The sequence below is a fragment of the Canis aureus genome, chromosome 26 (genome assembly GCF_053574225.1).
Source record: "Canis aureus isolate CA01 chromosome 26, VMU_Caureus_v.1.0, whole genome shotgun sequence".
Taxonomy (NCBI): domain Eukaryota; kingdom Metazoa; phylum Chordata; class Mammalia; order Carnivora; family Canidae; genus Canis; species Canis aureus.
This window is the reverse complement of record NC_135636.1, coordinates 37727176-37749328: the sequence shown is the minus strand read 5'-3', so window position 1 is coordinate 37749328 and position 22153 is coordinate 37727176. Positions and strand designations below refer to the sequence as shown.

The following is a 22153-nucleotide window of genomic DNA, read 5'->3' as shown; positions in this document are numbered from 1 at the left end:
TTGTCCATTTACTTGTCTGTCTCCCCATAGACTGGGAGTTTCAACAATGTCTGTGTTTAATTCAGCTGTGTTATGAATCTCCAGCACAGACCCTGGCACTGAATAGGCACTTGGTAAGAGTTTGTTGAGTGAATGGCAGTTACTTATCTGTTATCTCTCCCCTCAGCCTCCACCAACTGTAAGCTCCTTAAGGACAAGTCGTCTTCTAATCTCCAAGGCCAGGAAAAGCATGGGATAGGAAATGAGCTCAGTAAATGCATATTTCACTGGACAAATGAGAATAGTATTTCCTTCCAGGGGCAGAACTCTTTAGAGTTATGAAGCACATTCGTATATTTTACCCAGTTAATTCTCTCAAAATCTTTAGACTCTCCCTGTCTAGTGCTCTCAGATTCTTACTACATGCCCTTTGCTTTCCTTGCTCCCACAAATTTCATTCTGCATCTTTATGACCTCTCCCTCTCCCCCCTTCAAATCCTCTTGGAAAAAGTTCTGAGGAATTCACACACAGCTCTGTCCTCTCATCCCCCCAGTGTAAAGCAGCCTAAAGAACAGATTACACTCTCGTCTGCACTGAACCAAGATCATTCTCCCACTTAACAGCTTTGCCGTCTTGGTCAGGTTCATTAACTTCCGGAGTCAACTTTCATTTCTGAAAATCGAGACAATAGCAGTTAAGGATTAAATAAGGTAACGTAGATTGAGCTCTGGGAACTCAGTAAGTGGGAAGTCTTTATGTGGAAGGGGGGGATTTGAGATATCATCAAGCCAGTGGAAAGAAATTGTGGCTTAAAAACAGACAGGGATGGGCTTGTTCTGAGGTCTCCCCTCCCCGTGAGCTGCCACCTCTGCCGCAGGCAAGCCAAAGCCTCTGCACTTGGGTCAGCACCACGGACAGTTCCCAGCACATCTCGTTCTTCAGGTCCTGTTCAGTAATAGGTCTAAGAAGTCTTCAATTCCTAACCACAATTTTATTTTATATACCATCAGACTTCGACTGACTTGCCATTGGTTGTCATTCACACCTTAATTTCAAAGGCGTTGAAAAGTGTGTCTTAGGGGCACCTGGGTAGCTCAGTGGTTGGTTGGGCATCTGCCTTGGGCTCAGGTCATGATCCTGGGGTCCTGGGATCGAGTCTCACATCAAGCTCTCAATGAGGAGACTGCTTCTCCCTCTGCCTGTGTCTGTGCCTCTCTCTCATGAATAAATATCATGAATAAATATCATGAGAGAGAGGCAGAGACACAGGCAGAGGGAGGAGAAACAGGCTCAATGCAGGGAGCCTGATGTGGGACTCGATCCTGGGACTCCAGGATCATGCCCTGAGCCAAAGGCAGACGCTCAACCACTGAGCCACCCAGGCATCCCTAAATAAAATCTTTTAAAAAATGTGTGTCCTAGAATCAGTGAAATGATGACAGTATATGAAAGATGGTATCAGTGAGCCATTGGCCAATGACCCCTGAAGAGGTTAATTTTAATAGCCAGCATTTATTGAATGCTTACTGAGTTCCAGGCCTTTTTCACCCCTTCCTCTTCTGTCTTGGGTGCTGTCTGCCCTTTATACATTTACTTAACAAATATTACATTTGGGGAATATAAATGTGAGCCAGATAGACAGTTCATCAGCAGTTTTCCCACCATCCTTCTTCCCAAAATATTTTAGTTCTGAGCCTCATTTCTTCAGAACATTGCTTCCTGCTGAAGGATAATGTTTTAACCTTTCTAGTCCACATCATACTTAATCCATTTAAAAAGCATTTAAAATGTATGTCTGTAGTGACCCAGCAATTTCACTCCCAGGTTTGTGCCTAGAAAAAAACTACACAAATTGTCAACAAAAGGCACATATGAGAATGGCTTTCGGAGAGCTTTTTGTAATATCTGCAAGCTAGAAACTACGCAAATGTTCATCAGCAATAGAGTGTTGATATGTAAGACAATAAAGTTATGAGAAAGAATGAACTGCTTTAAAACAATCAATGTGAGTGAAACTTGCAAACATAATGTTGAATTTTTTAAAAAGTGACACTGGAGAACATATAGTAGATGATTCTGTGTATATAAAAATACAAAAGAGGCAAAACCAACCTGTGGTGTTAGAAGTCAGGATGATGCTACTCTTGGAGAAATAATCATTGCTTATGAGGGACTTCTGGAGCATTGGTAATGTTCTGTTTCTTGACCTGGTTGCTAGTTCCATAGATGAATGCACTTTGTGATATTTATCAAGTTATACACTTACAGCATGTAATTGTATACTTTTCTCTGTGTATGTGTATAAAATACTTCAACAAAGAGGTTTCTTAAAAAAATATTTATTTTAGAAGAGGGGCAGAAGGAGAGGGAGAGAGAGTCTTAAGCAGACTCTGTGCTGAGCACAGAGCTCAATGGGGGACTTGACCTCACGACCCCAAGATCATAACCTGAGTTGAAACCAAGAGTCAGACGCTTAAGTGACTGCACCACCCAGGTGCCCCAAACAGTTGTTTTTTAAAAGCATCTTTTTCCAGAAGAAAAAGGGAGGCTAAGAATTTTATATGCAGGATGATTGGCAAGGCATTTTAGGGTAGTTGGTCACATGGGATGTTTGGAATTACCTGAATTATTCAGTGTGAATGGAATGGAGAGCATATTGGAAAGAGGGAAAAAATAGGCTGAGAATGTAGATTGGGACTAGATCCGAAAGGCAATGTGTGTTAAGGTCTTTGGAATTTATTCTGCAAGCACTGAGGTATATGATTGGAGGTTTTTAATCAAAGAGATGACATATTCAGGATTGTGTTTTAGAAAGTTCATGCAGGCCACAACGTGGGGAATGGGCAGAAGAGAATGCTCTGGTGCTGGGACACAAGTTGGAGTAGAGGCTGACCACCTGACCAAGCATTCGAGGCACGTGGAGATCTTCTAAAATGACAGATTCACAGACCCCACCCTAGTCCTGCTGAACCAGAATTCCCAGGAGAGGGGACAGACAAATCTGGGTTTTAACTAAGTTCTCAATGTATTCCAAACTGTCGAACCAGCACTGGCCTCCGGGTGGGTGTTCAGAAGCCTCTAATTTGAGTCCCTAGAAGGAGGTATGGAGACACAGTTTGCTTAATTAACAAATACTTATATGTCATTTAATAAAAAGCGGTTATGTGCCAGACCCTGTTCTAAGTGTTTTTTTTTATTACCAAATATTAACTCATTTAATTCTCATAAAAATGTTATGAAGTACTTATTTTCTCCATTATTTTCTGTTACTTTGTCCATTTCCCCGAAGAGGAAACCAAGATACAGAGATTAAATGACTTGCCCAAGATAACATTACTAATAAAATGACTGGGGGCAGCTCTACAACTCCGGCTATCAGGTGACATTGTCCATGGTTTTAGTAACTAGGCTTTGCTGCTTCCAGAAACCATGGCAAATGGCTGTCTGTTTATGGTGGAAAGGGGCTGAGAGGTTGGCAATGAAGAGACCTGAATTCTAATTTTAACATAGTCATCAACTCACGACCCTCTGTAGACTTCAGTTGCCCCTCTACACAGGAAGGCATTAGTCTGGATGACCTCTAAGTTCCCTCCAAATGGAATCTTCTCTGATTTGAATGGAAGGCAGATTTTGACAGCTCTAGAGAGAAGAGGGGAAGGTAAAGGGCCCTCAATTAGAGTATATGCTTCCTTGGCCTGTTTTTGGAGACACAGCCAGAGGCAGCATCAGGGCCAAGGAGGTCTGAATGCCTGCATGTCATCTAAGCCTTGATTTTCAGATGAGTTTTAAGGCGTGGGCAAGGGAGATGTATGAGGCTGAAGTCACTTGGAATAGCTAGGCTAGGAAGAGGTTGACTGTGGAGGAAGAAGAGCAGCTGCTTCCAGGGTATTTATCTCAGGGGAATAAGAAGGACAGTGTTAGTGGGCAGGGGAAGCAGTGTGTCCCAGCAGCCATGATATTTCTCTGATCCTGGTTTAAAATAACAGACTGACCTAGAGCTCTTATGTCCAGGGGACTTCACAAACTGTGATATGGACCTGTAGTGGGCCATTCATAGAGACAAGATTACTCTGGTTAGCAACGCAGTGAGGGGTTTTAGAGCCTGGGGACCTGGAGTAGGTCACATAACCTCTCTCAGCTTTGGGCTCCTCATCTGGAAAACAAAGCTGTAAAGACCCATCTTCAATAAAATGTCAAAGTGGAGAATAGTTGTATTTTCTCCTTCCTCCGCTTCCTATCACCACATTCTTGGAATCACTAATGGTTAAGAGTATAGGATCTGTTTCACACAGATTTAAAACCTAGCTCTGTCTTGTGTGGTATAACCTTGGATGAGTTGCTGAACTATTCTGAGCCTGGTTCCTTTTTGTAAAATTAGGATAATGACACTTTACTCTCAGAGTTATGGTTAAATTATATCTCTAGTGCCTGGCACAGGGTAAGGGCTAATAATATTGCTATCTACCCTAATAATTGATCATTATGATCATTTTTTATGCTGTTCCTTAGGAATGCTTGCTTTTGGGAGAAGGTACATTAAACACACTCACATTCAGGTATAAACAACTGACTGAAACTTACCTGTTTTCTTTATTGGAGAATTTGCCTTTTTCTTGGGGACACATCCTAAATATAAAGCCAATTCAATTAATTACTCCTCATGGAGATGGGCAGTGTTTGGTGCTGTCCTAGGTGCTGAAGGGGTGTAGGGGAAGAACAAGCTTACATTGTAAACACATGTACCAACTAGGTTGACTGAGGACTGTGTTTTGAGATGCAGTGGAGTAGATACCCAGGAGAGGTGAAGATGAAGTGGCCCTGGGACTCAGGGAGCCTGATCGGGGAAGTCTTTGTGGAAGAGATGGCATTTGAGTTCTGTGGTAGAGCTTCATGAGTTCAGTTTAGGGTTTATTAAAAACATGGTTATTGGAGTCAGAAAGACCTGGATTTGAATTCTGGCTCTGCCATTAGTAGGTGTGTGTCCTTGGGAAAGTTCTTTAACCTTCCTAATTCTTATTTCCTTCTGTAAAATGGGGTAGTAACTCTTTAGCTCACAGTTTATTGTGACAATTAAATGATATGATGCCAACTTAGAACACTAGGCATGACATCTGACCCAGTGGTAATAATATCAATAAAAGCCATCTTTATCAAGTACTTGCTGTATGCCACCACCTACCTAGGACATCCTGGAGATTAAGTGTTTGTATCATTATATTACCTTATTGTTATAGTTAATCTTCAGAACAGCCCTAAGAGTTTGGTGAGTGCTGAATAAATTATAGGTGTTATTTAAAGCTTAGCTCTGGAGGATGGTTAGAATTTTGATATAGAAGGTGAAAAAGGAAAGGAAGTAAAGGAGAGAAAACCAAGGTGAGTAGTTACTGAGGATGTACCTAGAGCGAGGTGCCCAGCTGGGCTGGAGTGTGGAGACTGTGGGGGAGACCCGTAGCAGTTGGGTTGGGAATCACATAATGGAGTCTTGCCTGCCTGGATGCAAAGATTGAACCTAATTTGGCAGACAACAGGGAGCCATTCTGCCATTCTAAAGCTTTAAATAAGATCATGGCATGATTGGAGTGATTTATTTATAAATTTATATTTCACCTTCATTTATATTATAGAATTCATTCACTTAAGTATTAAAAATTCAAAAGTCATAGAAGCATACAAAAGAGAAATAAAACATTCCCAATGTGCTGGTTGGAGTGTAAATTGCTACAACTACTTTGGCAGGTCATTTGGCATTTGAACAAATACTTGCCCTATAACCCAGAAGTTGTTCCTAGGTGTATTTCTGAGACACGTGTGGGAATCTCCCGTAAAGGCCAAGCACCGAAGTAATCACAGCAACATTATTCCTAATAGCCCCATACTGGAAAAACAAAACAAAACTAAGCAGTGCAATGGACAAATAGATCGTGGTATATTCATACAGTGGAATATTATGTAGCAGTAATGATAAGCAGTCTACAACTATACACCACAAGAGTGGATCCAAGAGAATCAACATAACAGTGAGAAGAAGCCAGCTGCCCCCCACCCACCCCAGAAAGGCCATTCTGTTTATAAAGTTCAGAAACAGGCAAAACTAATATCTGGTATTAGAGATCAGGGTAGTGGCTACCCTTGGGGAGTGAGAGACCGGAAGACAGCACAGTGAGCTCTGGGGGTCCTGACAATGCTCTGTTTCTTCATCTGGGTGCTGGTTATATAGGTATGTTTGCTTTCTGAAAATTCATCAAGCTGTACACTTTGGGTTCATGCACTTTTCTGTCTAGATCTTATAATATTTAGATTTTAAAGTCACAGAAACACATCCTTCATACCCCTCTTCTGACAGTCCTTCTCCCTACAGTTCTTACCCATTAACAGTTTGGTTCATATCCTCCCAGATTTCCTCCCAAATATATATAAGCTATCTATAGCTTTACAAAAATGGTATTATGATTTACATAGTGTCCTGCAACGTACTTCGTTAACAATATGTTGAGGCAGTCTTTCTGTGTCATTGTATATGTAGATCTAGATGATTCTTTTTTTTAAAAAAAAAGTTTTATTTTTAAGCTCTACCCCCAGTGTAGGGCTTGAACTCACAACCCTGAGATCAAGAGCTGCATGCTTTACTGACTGAACCAGCCAAGCTCCCCTAGATGATTCTTTTTAACTGTTGCACAGTATTTTATTGTGGGGTTGTGTCATTTAGTAAACTGGTCCCCTTTGATGGATAGTTAATTCCAGCATTTCAATGATGTAAATGATACATGGGAAACCTCTTCATGCATGTCTTTGTGTACTTTTGTGACTATTTGTGTAGAATAAATTAGTAGGAGTGGAATATTTTTGTTTGAAGTGGTAATTTAAGATAGTTAATCTGTTAATGACTTGTTGGGTGGGTGGGTTGGAAGCAGGGAGACCAGTTAGGAGGCTGTTGATGTAGTTTAGACTTGAGGTAATCAGGGCAGTTGGCTATGTAAGTGGACAAGAAAGGGGAGTGATAAAAGCTATGACAGGCAAAGACCTTATAAGACCTGCAATTTGGGGGCACCTAGGCGACTCAGTTGGTTAAGCATCTGCCTTTGGTTCAGGTCGTGATCCTGAGGTCCTGGGATTGATCCCCACTTCTGGCACCCTGCTCAGTGGGGAATCTGCTTCTTCCTCTCCCCCTGCCCTTTCCTCCCCCACTCATGTTCCCCTTCTCTCTAAAATAAATAAGTAAATTATTTTTTTTAAAAAACCGCCATTTGATGAGACAGGGGAAAGTCAGAGAGGTCCTGAGGGGGTTCTGAGTCTGCATGGCTAAGTTGACTGGGAAGAGTAGGACCAGGGATGGGTTTAGTTTTGGCCAGATTGCATTCAAGGATTCTGCCCATCACCTAGGTAGTGATGCTCAGAATGCAGTTGGAGGTATTGCTCTGGCCAGAGTTTAAGGGCTCCAGGTTGGGGGTGGGATTCATTTGCTCCATGTTGATGGGTGTATTGAATGGTGAGGGCCTCATGTATAGGGATAGAGGCAATGGTCAGAGGGACTGGAGGAAATTCATAAAATTTACTGTCACAGAAGCCAAAAGAGAGATCTGAAGTGACTGTTGTTCAAAGGATGAAGTAATCAGTAGCCTACGTTAGTCTCCCTCCCACTGGCCCTGCAATGGGTACTGTCATTACATCTTGTACTTGGTCATCAAAGCACTTAATACACTTGTGATTAATCAATGTGATCATCTGTTCAGTGCCAACCTCCCCCTCTGAACTGTGTGCTCCGTGGAGGCAGGGACCATGCCACTCCCATACTCTTCTATCTCCAGCATCAGGCGCAGTGTTTGGCACACAGTGGTGTCGGTACCAAAATTGTTGTTGCTGTCTCCTGGCAGGACTCCAGCTGTTCATACTCCACGCCACCTCCTCTACTCTGTGCAGATTGGGAGAAGAGGGACTTAGGACCCTGCGGGAGAAAATTCAAGATGCTCAGGTCAAGTTTTGGGTGCAGCAAGTGAGAGTGGGTGGCCAAAAGTGGGTCATCCAAACTCCCACTTATTTGTACATTACAGTAGCCAGCTGCATTTGGTGCCCAAAGCTTGTAGGACTTAAACTCCAAGCCTGTCCAGTGGGGCATTGTGATAACGGTGGACAGCGTAGCTTCTCCTTTGCTCCCCTTAACCAGCCCTTTGGAAAGCATGCCCTTCCCCATGTCTGAATTCATTATGCAGCAGCTCTTTCTAGCACCACATTCATGAAGGGAATGGTGTTCCCATTGTGATGCTGGAGCCCTCCTTGCAAATATTTTGAACTTTGGCTTCCTTAAAGTGCCAGTCAAGACAGGTGTCTTAAGTTAGATTTCTCCAACAAGTACCCCAAGATGAGATTCACGTACAGGTGATGGAAGCACCCCCACAGGAGAGAGGGGGAAGCAGGAAGCACGCAGGAATGTGGGGTCAGGCACATCCCACAGAGCACAGCTTTAGCCAGTTCCACGGGATTCCTCTGGACCAGTGTCATGCCTCAGAGTTGTTCTGTCCTGAGGCAAAGGACCTGATTGAAGGTTCCTTCTCGGGTTCCATTTAGGCTTTGATTAAGGGGACCACGGGTCATAAACTCACGGGCACTTATGCCTCTGCCCGTGTGGGGGCATCATAGGCTTAGTAGCCCAAAGGAAGCCTGAGAAACAAATGTAAAGTTGGCAGGTGGTGGCTGTCAGAAGCCAGTGTGGAGGGGCCTCACGGGAGCAGGAAGAGGGGAGATCTGTGAGAGATGGGTGGAGTGTCCGCATTGTCTGCTAAGGCGGGTCAAGGGGGTCTGTTTCTGGGACCCAATGAACCCAAAGCAGAGGCTGAAGTTCCTCTCTGTCTTCCGTCCACCTGTGCTTTATCAGTGGAAACCAGCACTTAGAAGCACATTCCACAGCTCCACGAAGGCTTCCCACTGAACAATAAGGAACTCAGCAAATGTTCATTGAGTGAGTGGAAGCACCATATTTCAGGAGCTGGTGACTGAGACAAGGCCCTTGTGCTTGGTCACGAGCAGTCCTGGGAGACTGGTTTGGTAAGCTGTGTGAATGGAATGGAAGGCACAGTGCAAGAAATGAGTGTGTGGTTATCTCTGTTCCCTGAAGAAGTTTGTTGGTTGAAGCGGGTGGTAGAAGAAGCAAAGCCATGAGCAGACTTGCAGGAGGAGTAGAAAGAACCAGAAAATGGAGAGGTGGCAGATTCAAGACCCAGAGAGGACAAATGGTAGGAGGAGTTCCTGGTGAGGGTGGGAGGAGGTGGGATGAGGAGAACAGGTGGCAGATCAGCCTTGGCCAGGAGAAGGGTTACCCCTTCCTTCCAGAGAGGAGGGGAGGGTTGAGGGGCATGTTGAAAGATCTGAGGAAGGTGTAATTTGGAATAAAGAGCAAGTCAAAGAAACACATCTTTCAGCCAAGTGGGAGAAAGGTCATTGGTTGGGGTGATGGAGTGAGGAGTGTGAAAGCATTGGCACAGTCACTTTGGGGACCTTGACTGAGTTGGTAGAGATGGCCAGTGGGGGATCGGTTGGCTGAGTTTAGGTGGTGGACCTTGTTGATGTGGTTGGGTACCAGATTGGGGACTCCCATGGTGGGGAAGGTGGCATGCTGGGGGAAATGCAAGATAGTTGGTGTGAGCAAATTTGGGAAGTGTTGGGACGTCTTACTCTGCAGTCATTGTGGCTACTTCTGTTTGGCACCTGCTGTGTGCCAGGCTCTGTGGCCAATGTCCAGCAACTCCATGGGATAGGTGCTACCTGCCTTGCCCAAGGTCTGGCAGCTAGTTGTGCAGAGCTTAAACTCTGTGCCTGTCCCAGCTGATTGCAGAACCAGCCTGATCTGAAGCCCATATAGGGCACTTGGATGTGAACTGCTTTGGTGCTGCAGAATGCCAGACAGATGTGAAGCACACTTTTCCAAACCTCTTCCTTAGCCCCTGTGGGGACTGAGTTGTGTCATACTTTGATTCTCTCTCTTCCAGGAGAAATGTGTCAGACCTTGGTGGGTGGAGACAAACAAGTGTGAGTCTCTAGAACAGGGCTCGGTGGGGAGGTAGAAAGTCCAGGCAGGTGTCTGCAGCCTGCCTGAAGGGTGCCAAGCTGTGGGTTTATATCTTGGGAATATATGTGCACAGTGTGTGTGTGTATGTGTGAGTTGGGGGATATCTCATTGTGCTTGTGAGTCTGTGCTTCTGAGTGAGCATGTGTGTATTTCTGAATCTTACTCTGTCTGAGCACCTGCCATACACAGAAAAACATAGAAATGGTTGGGTGTGTTGCACATACAGCCTAGGGAAAGAACAAATTGTGGAATGAAAGGAAGCACAGACAGGGACACATGTGTTCCCCTGTGTGTTCAGAAACACCCAGGTGACACACACATGGAGAAATGCACAGTGTCAGTTTCTCTGTGTGATTTCTTGAGTGGGTTGGCCTATACTTCTTATGAATATGCGTCTGTGTGTATGACTGGCACATACCCATTTAGCCTCAGAAAGACAGAATGATAGGTATCTGGAGACTCATAGAAATGCATAAATATAAACACTCAGACATACATTAAGGCATTGTGTGTCGTTGCATGTATAATCCTGTGTGTTTATATGTTACTGTGTGTTTTTCTGTGGTGGACATCCGTGTGCCTGAATAATGCAGATACATGTGGGAGACAAACGTAGGCATACTGAGAAACACACAATGTCTCTTTGTGTGTGTGTGTGCGTGTGTGTGTGTGCGTGTGCGCGCGTGCCTTTTAAAGTCAGAGAGGGAAGGAGGAGGGAGGCCAGGAGGAGGCCAGTGGGAGGCATCCTGGTCTTACTCTGCCTCCTGGCACACAGACCCAGGTTCCCGTACCTTTTGCCTAAGAAGGATGGTAGGATTTGGGTGGCACTGCTTTGCTCCAGGGAGTTGGTCAGCAAGCACTGAGGAAGCCCCTGAGGTATATGAGCTCATCTCAGCCTGTCTAGAGACATGGAGAAGATTTCCCTGAAGATCTACCCCCACCTCTAGCAAACCCACAGTCCCTACAGGGTGGCAGGCAATGAAAAGCTTACCCTGATCAACGAGCTGTGATCAATTCCTGGTGCCGTCATTCCCCCTAGCTTTTTGGCTCTAGTGGTGTGGACAACTGACTTAATCTCTGTGTCTCTATGTCCTTGATGCTAAAGTGGAAGAGCAGACCCATCTACCATGGGTGGTTGAGGGTTAAGATGACTCTCAAGGCAGACATCCATTCATCCATGAGTTATTAATTGAGCAACTACTGTGGCTGGACCCTCCTCTCAGCCCTGGGGATTCAGCTGGCAGCAAAGCAAAGTACCATGCACTGATAGAGTTCGTCTTCCATGGGAAGGAAGCTGGCCAAGAAACCAACAATGAACAACATGTCTGGGATGGTGCTGGGAAGAAAGCCAAAGCAGGGTGATGGGACAGAGGGGGGTGGGGTGTGGTAGGGGCAGGGAGTGGTCAAGGAAGGTCTTGAATAAGATGATGTTTGGTCACGGAGTGAAAGCAAAGGAGTGAGCTACTGGTGGAGGAGAGGGTGTTTCAGAGTGCCCTAGCAAGGGCAGAGGACCATACATTACAAGCCTGTTGTTCTCCCATTTTACCATTGAGGAAATGGAGGCACAAAGAGGCTGAGCAATTTGCCCAAAGTCTCATAGCCACAGAGAGAGAAATCCAGATTTGAACCTGGTTCAAACCAAACGGTCTGGTTTCAGAGCCAGTGGCCTAAATCGGCAGTCCCCAATTAGGGGTGACTTTTGTTCCCCACTAGGGGAATGTTTGGCAATGTCTGGAGACGTTTTTGGTTGCCACACTGGACTGGAAGGTGCTACCAGCATCTAGTAGGTAGAGACCAGGGATACTGATACACCTCCTGCAATGCACAGGACACCCCTGACAACTCAGCAAGATCCCATCTAAATTGCCAGTGCTGCTGAGAAAACCTGGTCCAAATTCATGCAGAGCACACAACAGAGAATGACACATTGTAAGTGCTCAATGAAAAGTAGCTGGAGAGGAGGAGAAATGATCTGTAGAAAGTTTCAAGGGAAAGATGAGTTCAAGGGGGAGAGAAAGTACTTGGAAATGAATCCAACAGTTAGCAGGACTCATGGGGTACTGCCTGTTGGGTGGGTATGAAAGGCAGGGCTGCCCCAGGGAGTGGGGTACTGGTGAGGCAGGTGGAAGGATGAATTTGGTGTCCTGGAGTTGGGGGCCGACACTGGGCAATCACCAGCCACCATAACACTAACCAGATGACTTGTCTCTTTGTCCCTTCCCACCCTGTATCTCTTTCTCCCCATCTCTCTTGGCCTCTCTGCCCAGAAGGGGACAGCCGGAGGCTGAAGGGGGCCATCCAGAGGAGCACGGAGACCGGCCTGGCGGTGGAGATGCCCAGCCGGACGCTGCGCCAGGCCAGCCACGAGTCCATTGAGGACAGCATGAATAGCTACGGCTCCGAGGGCAAGTGAGTGTGGGGCCCCGCCCACTGCCAGCCCTCCTGGCTTTGCAGGCCCTGTGGTGTAGGGCGGGAGGGGCAGGGCAACACCCTCCAGGAGCTCTGGCTCAGCCTCGGGTTGGTGGGGCATTGGCTCCGCGCTCCTGGTAGTTCAGAAGGGAGGTGATAAAGCAAGGAAGCTCCAAGGGTGTGGTGGAGAGGGTGGCTGAGTGATCCCAGGCACGTGCCTTCTGTAAAACTGAGTGATAATAGCAACCTCAGAGGAGTTGGATGGGTTAATATTTAGAGCATAGGACAGTGTTGGCACATGAGTGTCGTATGTCAGTGCTGCACAATAAAGAAGGGGGTTGAAAGGGGCTTTATCACGGTGTTACTGTTTACTTTCTTAATTTCTTAAATCATGATTGGTTTTTAAAAATATATATTACTGCTTGATAAAGAGTCTTATGTATGTCAAGCCATGAACTATTAGGTATGATGGCCTCCTCACCAGTGTCCTCTCTCCCCAGACAGTACATCAGAATCACCGGGCACTTGATCCCAATACAGATTGCAGGGGTCTGTGCCCTGAATCAGTCTCGGGGAGTGGAGCTCAGGAACTCCATTTTCTAAAGGCTCCCTGAGGATAGACTACTCTAGGCTGGGGGTTCTCGTCTTTGCTGAATTATGGACCTCTTTGAGAACTTTGGGCAAGTTTTGCCTTCCTCTAAAAAATACATGTGCATACATCCCTAACACACACACACACACACACACACACAGTCACTCATTTTTACACACACATATAGTTGTACATACTCTTTTCATAATTGTAGAGGGTTCCTAGATTCCCCTAGAGCCCATCCATGGATCCCTCGCAAAGAAACTTTGCTCCCAAGTGATTTTCTTATTGTACAGATGACCCAGGGAGCTCAGAGAGGTTGAGGAGCTGGTCCTGGATCACACAGCACATTAACAGGTCTGGAACTCAGGAATCCTGACTCTCGGTGGGGGCTCACTCCATGGCAACGTTTTGTTCCCTTGTCTTAGCCATCCTCAGCCAGGGGATTCTCATCACCCTCATGAGGACACTGGAGCTTGGGGAGGTTGAAGCTGTGCTATCCAGTACAGTGGACACTAGGCGTGTGGCTATTTAAATGTAGGTTAATTTAAATGGAATAAAATGAAATACTCTGTTTTTCTATCACGCTGGCCATATTTCAAGTGCTCAGCAACATGTGTCCAGTGGCAACTGTTTGGGAGAGTGCAGAGACAGACCATCTCTGCCCTCGCAGACAGTTCCATTGGACAGCGCTGGCTCAGTGGCTTGTCCGAGGGCAGACACCAGCCAGGCCACTGTGGGGCAGGGCTGGGGCTCGGCTACCACCTTCTCTTCACCCGTTTCTGGCGCTACCTCCTGGCTGGGGGTTCCTGCTGGCTGGAAGCCTTCCCACCCCCAGCCCCTCCTAAACTGGGCATCTCCGGCCTCTGTGAATGGCCTTGCCTTGGCAGAGGCTGCTGTTCCACCCACCTCCTAGGGAGGCTTTCCGGAGGGCGAGAAGAGGAGGAGGATAGGCAGAAGGGAGAGGAAGAGGAGGAGGAGGAAGGGAACAAGTGTTTTCTTTAACCTGAGAAACTTGGCAAGGCAGCAACACTTAGAGGAAGATATTCTAGGCATCAGGGTAGCAGTGGGTCTCTGCCGAGTTCCAGAGGGCCTGGAGGCTTGGGCACTGACCCCCAGGTGGCCTTGGGCACATCTCTTGGCCTCTCAAGCTTTGGAAGGCTGGTAAACATCTTGTCTCTTGGTCTCGCAGGCAGCTCAGGGGGAGGGCAGTGCGGTGCAGTGAGCAAGAGTAGGGAGTCAAACCCAGAGTCCCAGTTTACAGAAGGCTCAGAGAAGCCACGTGACTTGTCCAAGGAGAGAGAGCAGCATAGGAGGGTGTGATGAAGGAGAAATGAGCTGATGCCTGCACATGACAGGTGCTTGGGAGGTGGCTCTTGTCGTTTGCTGCGATGTGCTTTGAGGGACCAGAGAATCTGATTATGTTAGAGAGATTCCAAACAAGGACTCTGGAGTCAGACAAGCCTGGTTTGTGGCTCATTTCTGCTTCTTAGTAGCTGTGTGACTTTGGGGAAGTTACTTTACCTCTGTGAGCCCAGTTTCTTCATCTCTGGAAAGGGGACAAGAATAGTACCTACAGACTACTCTTAAAGTTACATGAATTAAAATATGTACAAGCGCTTAGAATAGTGACTGGCACATAGCATGCACTATTATTCTATTATTATTGGCCGTGATTATTGTTATTTGTTGTTGATTCAGCTCCTGTTAGTTGAGTATTTTGCTTCTCGTAGCCACTTGCATCTTAATGGATACAAGGAGTCACCCCAGCTGCAGTCGTGTCTGTAGAGTACTTAGCACAGAGCAAGCATGGGATTGATGTTGGCTCTGACATTTATGATTATCAAAAGGTTTGGTATGGAGATCTCTTGAGCCCAATCGAGGAAGGATCAGGTGGGTTGGAGGGTGCTGGTTCCAGCAGAGGGGAGAGTCTTGCCCTCTGGAGAGGTTCTGAGTCTTGGTGAAGCCCAGCCAGGTTCTATCACCCCACCTAACACCTGGGCAAGGAAGGGGCATAGAAAGGACAGAGGGGACATGGAGTTGTGGTCAGCCTCCTCCTTGTTCTGGAGGTATTTTGGGTACTGGTGGGACCCAGATGCCAGGCTCTGAAATAGGAGGGGGTGTGACTGTCCTCCCCTTGGGCTCCTGCCAGCCCAGCTGAGGCTTACGAGGAGCCAGTGTGCTCGAGCAGCCCCCGCGAGCCTGCAGCCCCTGGCACTGCTGGATCTGCCTGTCCGTGCCCTGGATCATTAAGCATGTGTCTTCCTGCAAGTGGGCACAGGGCTTTTTTATTTCAGCAGACATGATCGAGTACCCACAGTGTGCTAGACAATTGGGCTGGGCACCTGGGAGACCCTGCCTTGCACTGACCAAGCAACTAGCAGTGAGGTGAGAGCTGCACAGGACAGGCATAGAGGACTTTGAAAACGCTGCATCCTAACCAGGTCTCTGGGCTGGGGAAGGGGTACGTAGGGGTGGGGCCATTCTGTCACTGAAGATCCTTGGGTTCTAGGGTTCGTGATATCAGCCAACAGTGATGTCAGCCTTCGCTGTTTAGAGTGTGGCCCACAGTGCAGCAGCATCAGCATCCCCTGGGAGCCTGTTAGAAATGCATCATCTCAGGCTCTACCTCAGACCTACTGAATCCGAAGCTGAAGATTTACAAGATCTCCAGGCGGTTCATGTGCACGTTAAGGTTGAGAAGCTCTGGCTTAGTGGCAATAACATTCTAGAGCTAATCCTTACAGAGCACGTGTGGGCACTCTGTGAAGTACTTTTACATATATTAGCCTATTTAATCCTCACAACAACCTGATGACGCTGAGGCTGTTCATGTCCCCATTTTACGGACCAGGAAACAGAAGCTAAAAGAGCTTAATTAAAAAAAAAAAAAAGTTAATTAACTTGCCCAAGGTCATTCAGCCAGTTAGTGGCTTCAAATGCCAGGCTTCAGATCTGGGCCTTGGACTCCACCCTTAACCTTTTTATACTTGACTCTTTCCCTCATTTAATGGTTGTATCCATCAAGAGATCTGGAGGTGGATGCTTCCAGGGTGGTTTGGTGGCTCAGTGAGCCCCTTCATCTTTTCCTTCCCTAGATCTCAGCATCTCAGACTGATCCTGGTATATCTCCTGTGGCCAGGAAAGGGCTCTCCTCCCCTGAGCCCCTTTATGCCTGGTTGAAAATTGGAGTTCTCTGTGCTAAGGATGGAAGGGAACAGCTGTGGGTTTGGCAGAGCCAAGCTCCCCACCTCCCCTCCAGCAGGCCCATCTCTCCTATGGAAAGGGGCAGGGGGTCAAGCTCCCTGAGAAAGACCCTGAGAATAGTGCCTCCCCAGACACCCCTTGGATCCTGAGATACTCGCTGGTGACTGCTTTAGTCTGGGTTCCTCAGAACCAGACCTGAGAAGTGGATTTGAGTGCAAGTCATTCACTTGGGAGATGATTCCAGAAAACCGTGGTGAAGGAGCATGGGAGAGAAGCAGAACAGAGCAGGCATCCAGGAACATGTGCTTTAAGAAGCTAGCTGCCACTGTAGGCAGGAGCTTGACTGATCCTGATGAGGACTCTGGGAGCTGTCCCCCCTGCGGTAGGGGGAGCTGGAATATTCATACTTGACTCTCTGTCTCCTACTGGTTGGTGGCTGCTTTGCATTAACTCTCCTGCCCTCCCTGCAGCAAGCACAGTGAGTGAGTGAGGCCAGAGGAACACAGGAACTGGCAGTGAGAGGTCCAGGAGCGCTGCTGTGAGGCTTGAGGGGTAGAGGGGCGTGGGGACAAGCAAAGCCTGCTGAGCACACAGCTCACTGTCTCCTGGCTGCCCAAACCAGAACCTGGGGTTCTCCCAGGCGGCTTCCCCTCTCCATTTCCATATCCAGCCCCTCATTGGGCTCTTCCATTTTATTCCTATCTTTGACTCATCCATTTCTTTCCCTCCCACCCCCCTGGTGAGGCCACTCATCACTCTTGCTGGGATGCATGCAAGTCTTCCTTTTGGTCTAAACTCCATAGTCCGTCACTTGGCATTTACTTCCACTGATCCCTGCCATCCTCTCCCAGGCCCCGGCCATGTGTCCCCTGCTCCAGCGTCCCGAACCTCTTATGCTTCTCTCTGTCTCCGGGTCTTTGCTTCCTCTACCTGGCACTGCCTTTCCCACCTCTACTCCCTCTCCAGCCTCTGACTCATTCCTCCTCCAGATCTCAGCTCAGAACTGGCACATACGCTTCATCTCCTGTGCCAACTCCAGTTAATTGATAGTGGCTCCCTGGAATGCCATGTTGAGAAGGATTCTGGAGCTTAGTCCAGCCTTGGCAGGAGTGTCGAGGTTGATTAGCAATGTCTGCCCTGGGTGTGGACAGAGGAGATAGAATGACAAGGTCTGCCCTTCCTCTGGCGGTATTGGAGGCTTCCACAGCTGCTTCCCACTGCAGCGCCTTCCGCTGTCTTGTAATTGTCATGTATATGTCCGTCTGTCCCCCTAGACACTGAGTTCAGTGCCTGTCCAGCATAAGACCTGGCCTACAGGTGATGTTTTGCGAATTTTGATGGATAATGGGTTGGTGCAATGAGCAGAAGCACACCCACATTCCATTCCTTCTCGAACTTCCTCAACCTCCATCACATAGAATCGGGTCCCCAGCACCCTCTCAAAGTCCCAGGAGCTCTTGAAGCTGGCTCTCAGAGCCCCTCCTGCTCCTTCCCTCACTGTCCCTGATGTGTCTGGATCACCAACATCAGCTCCCTGGGCTCTCATTGTCCTGATGTGTCTGGATCACCCTCATTGTCCCTCATTGTCCTGATGTGTCTGGATCACCAACATCAGCTCCCTGGGCATCTAGGTCACTGTGCCCATAAGCCCTGGAAAGCTGGTGTGTGGCCATGGCATCTGGGCTCACATCTTTGCCAAGGCTGTTTCTCTAGTCACCAAAGGCCCCGGACGCCTGGTGAGTGGTTGGAAGCCCTTTTCTCTTGCCTACCCCTGCTATATTATGGTCCTTGCCTGAAGGACAAACCAGGACTGGATGTGGCTGTGGGCTAGGAGACAGGGGGATTTGTTTTGTTCCGTTTTATAAGCACTAGTATTTATGGAACATTTGACTGTGCCAGATTCAGTTCTAAGAAGTTCATCTCATTTAGTACTTACAACAGCACTGAGGGGTATACTGTCGTTTATTCCTGCCTCACCAAAACGGAAACCCAGACTCTGAGAGGTGAGGCATGTGTCTCTGCAGCTAGCAAGTTGGGGGTGTTGGGGGGTTGGTCAGGATTCAAATCCACAATTCAAATTCAAATTCAAGTCCACCCAGAGCACTGACTGCAAACCCCAGTGCTCTGCTGTGGATGAAGGGAAGGTTTCCCCAGGGCATGGAGACTCAGCAGAGCAGGGTGGTTAAGCAGATACACCCTGGAGCCAGACTGCCACATTCTAGCAGAGGGATCCTGCTTGGGTTATGTACCATTTCTATGCCTTGGTTTCCCCTTCTGTTATTTATTTGATAAATGAAAAAGTAAATCAACTCTCTGGCTTCATGCCTGTGAGCCACACTCTGTGTGCTTGGGGGCAGGTTTGGAAATGTCTTGGTGCTTGAGAAGCCCAAGTTGGGATGGTGGATTCTGCATCTCCTGGCGTATAGTCAATTCTGCAACACCACTTGTTTTGAAAACGTGAATTTGTCCTAACACAGTTAAAGTATTAGGGAAGAATTTTAGCACAATACAGATTTTGCCTTTGCTTGGGTTTGTTTCATCCATGAGAAACACTAGGGGAACGCAGAAAACTGCACCCACATGGGAATATGCCAAACACAACTCACCCCTCCAGCCGCTTCCTACTCCCGCGGTTCCTGTACCGTGTCCCTTCAGCACCATCAGCACTGGGTCTGGTCAGCTCTCTATCCCTTCTCAGACAGCCCTCCTCCACCACTCTGCAGCAGCTCATGAGCTGCAATCCTCCAGACACTTATTTCCACAAGCAAACTTTTAGTTGTCTCCTAGGTAAAGTATCGTATTTATTGTAGTATGTATGCATTTCTGAACCATTTAATGTGTATAAAGACTGTGCTACCATTTTTACTATATTCCTGTCGTGTGTGTGTGTGTGTGTGTGTGTGTGTGTGAGAGAGAGAGAGAGAGAGAGATACTGACATAGTGTTTGAACGTCGTGCCCCTAACCCAGAAGCTCTGTGATTTATTATGGAAGGATTTTGCACTGCAGAGTGATTTTTAGGAATCTCTATTTTGCATCATAGCAGAAGTGACTGTAGTGGAGGCTCCGCAGGTCTGTGGGATGGCAGATGGATGGGTGGAAACATGGGGGCGACAGTGAATGGGAGAACAGAGAACCCATAAAATACCAAAACCTTTCAGAGCCACATAACCCATAATCACCATGAAGGCTGTGCAGCCTTTTAATTTCAGATGCGGTTGAGACAGGTGATCCATCTGAAAAAAGAGAAGAGGCCATCCCTAAGTAACCCAGTTACTTCTTTAACGGTCAAAAGCACAGAAAAGCCACAGGCCAAACCGAGATCAAAGGTTAATGATAAAAGACAAATGGGTTTCAGCTCCACAAACAAAACTAACAAGATTTGAAATGCAGGAAATCTTATTTCACCATTAACACAAAATAAAAGGCCAGCGGCACACAGGTTGTAATCCCATTTCAGCCTTGGCTCTACCTGCATGGCTGGCGTGTGTCCCCAGGAGGAACCAGCTGCTGCAGCCTGCCCCCCATCTGCTCCCCAGCCTCCTCCCCAGGCCTCTCCCCCATGGCATGGGCTTTGTTCAGGGATCCAGATGCTGTACTTCCAAATAGGTCTGGAGTCAGAAGTGCAATGAAGAGGGAGAAGAGGCTCTTCCAGGCCAGACAGCAGGGGCCAGCACTGATTCATCCAGCATATAATGTGTGCTGGGTGCAGTGCTGAGCATTATCTTGCATTATCTTACTATGCTTTATCCCCATTTCATACACGAGAAAACAGCAGCTCAGAGAAGTTACAAAACTTACCCCAGGTTGCACAGCACTGGAATCCAAGGTCTGTCTTAGGCCAAAGTCCAGACTCAGCCACTGTATTTTCCCAGTTTGGGACCACCTGAAGGGTTTAGCAGTGAACATTTATTGAGTTTCTGCTGCATACAAGGCATGGTCTAAGTAGTAGCATGTGTATGGTATTTAATTCAGCAGGCTCTTTCCCACCCCTTTGCGAATGGACCCTATAAGCAGAGATTTTTGAAAATTTTAAAACTGGTACAGCACAGGCGCCTGCCAATGGCATGGCTGCACACTGTCCAAGAGGTAGGTAAGTGTGCTCTTGTGTGCAAATGAGAAAATTTAAGTGCAGAGACAGCAGCAGCATGTCAGAGATCATACAGCAAGCAGGTGACCAGTGACTAGAACCAGCTCGACTTTGTGTCCCCTGCCTTTTGTTCTACTCCAGGGAGGATCCCCAAGGTGAAGTGGGATCTCTGATACAGTCAGTCCTCAGGCCAGCAGGAACTACCACTTTCTTCTTCCTTCCTCCAGCCCCATGGAGGATGTGATAACCCCGTTCAGGGTTTCTGGGGCGTCTGTCTGGATCCTTGGCAGCCAGCAAGGCACCCTGGGATGGGAAATCAGGCAGCCGCCCAGATATTATAAACAATTACCGCTAATTACCAGGCCTGCCAGTTCCCCATTGTCTGCTCACAATCCCACCAGGAACTGAGGAGCGGAGAATGATGATGTTGGAGGGAACTTTCAATTTCAAGCTGCAGAAAACCTCACTCTGCCTGGGAGGCCGAGCCCTTTGGTGACTTGGAACCCAAGAGGTACCACCAGTTTGGGGCTTTCAGAGCCCAGACTCTCCTTGCAAAATGGAGCCTGGACCCCACAGATGGCCCCAAATGTAGAATGTAAAAGAGACAGGGCCATGGAGGAAGGCCCGTATTACCAGTCGTGGGAGAGTCTAGGTCTTAGCTTCGGTGCTATGAACTAAGAGTCTTTGCAAGAAGAATTTCTGTCCCTAGATATTTAAGTTCTTTTCCCCATACTTTCTCTATGAGACTGTTGCATAATTGCTAAGATAATAGATTCAGAAGCCGGACTGCTGGGATTCAGTACTCCTCTGCCTCTGTCTTGGTTTGGCCCTCTCTCGGGTATGGCAGGAACATATGCTTCTCTTGGGCTTAGAAGGACACACAGAGCCTCAGAGACACAGGTTCACTTGACAAGACACCAGGCAGTCATTTCTGCAAAGCATCATGCTTTCTGAGCTCCACCCAGTAGGAAGGATGGGTACATGTCCCCTCTGCTTTCAGATTCTCCAGGCCTGCATGGGGATTCTTGTCAGCACCACCATCCCAGTGCAGGGACCTGGGCCTTCCCTGAGGACTCTCCAGCATCCCCACTGTCCCCCCTTCCCCCCTTCCTGACTTCCACTGCTCTCTCAGGCTGAGGAGTCTTCATTTGGTTATCTGGGGACAGGGCAGCCTGGTTTTTGCACATATTCTTCTAAGTCTGTTTCTTCTTGGATTTGAAATTCAAAATCCAGGCATCTGACCAGCTTGCTCACTGCCTTCTACTGGGTTATCTCTTGCCGAGACTACTGCCTGAATGGAAGAGGGTGGCAGGGATGGTAGGAAATCATGAAAAGGAAAAATATTCAGGCTACATACAATGTCAAATTATTATTCCACCATCAAGCCTGCTAATAACTTAAGTAGAAACAGGATCTACTGGCACACCGCACAGGTACCTCACAGGGTTGAGAGAGGAGCTTGCGCAGCCAAGACCAGGGAGCTAGTTTGGGGCTCTTGGTGAGGACCATGCAAGGGGCTCATAGCAGAGCCCCTTTTGGTCTCTGGGATTCTCTTTTATTGTTTGCCAGAGAGATTTTTTGTTTGACCGAGCTGGAGTCAGGTGTCTAATCTGTGGATCTGTGAGCTTGGGCCAGGGGCACCATATTTAAGTAAAGCCAGTTGCCATAACTAGCCTCTATAATCAATGACTGAATGAAAACATTCATTTCTTGTTCATGCCAATTTCAATGCAGATGTTTCTGGTCTTTGGGGTCAGCTCCTTTGTTTGTTTTTTTTTTTTTTTTTTTTCTGTGGCTTTGCCATCATTAGAGTGTCA

General features: G+C 47.3%; 1 protein-coding gene across 3 annotated transcripts in view; it reads left to right on the top strand.

Annotated features, from left to right (window-relative positions):
- The window catches only part of RIMS4 (regulating synaptic membrane exocytosis 4), an 87884-nt gene that overhangs the window by 52638 nt on the left and 13093 nt on the right, over positions 1–22153 (top strand). For 2 of the 3 annotated variants that reach the window (XM_077873302.1, XM_077873301.1), the window contains one exon: positions 12311–12449. In XM_077873302.1, the coding sequence (XP_077729428.1) occupies positions 12373–12449 (77 nt within the window). In that variant the 5' untranslated portion in view covers positions 12311–12372. Of the gene's footprint in view, positions 1–12307; positions 12450–22153 lie in introns of all 3 variants that reach the window. The other variant, XM_077873300.1, reaches the window with a different exon arrangement.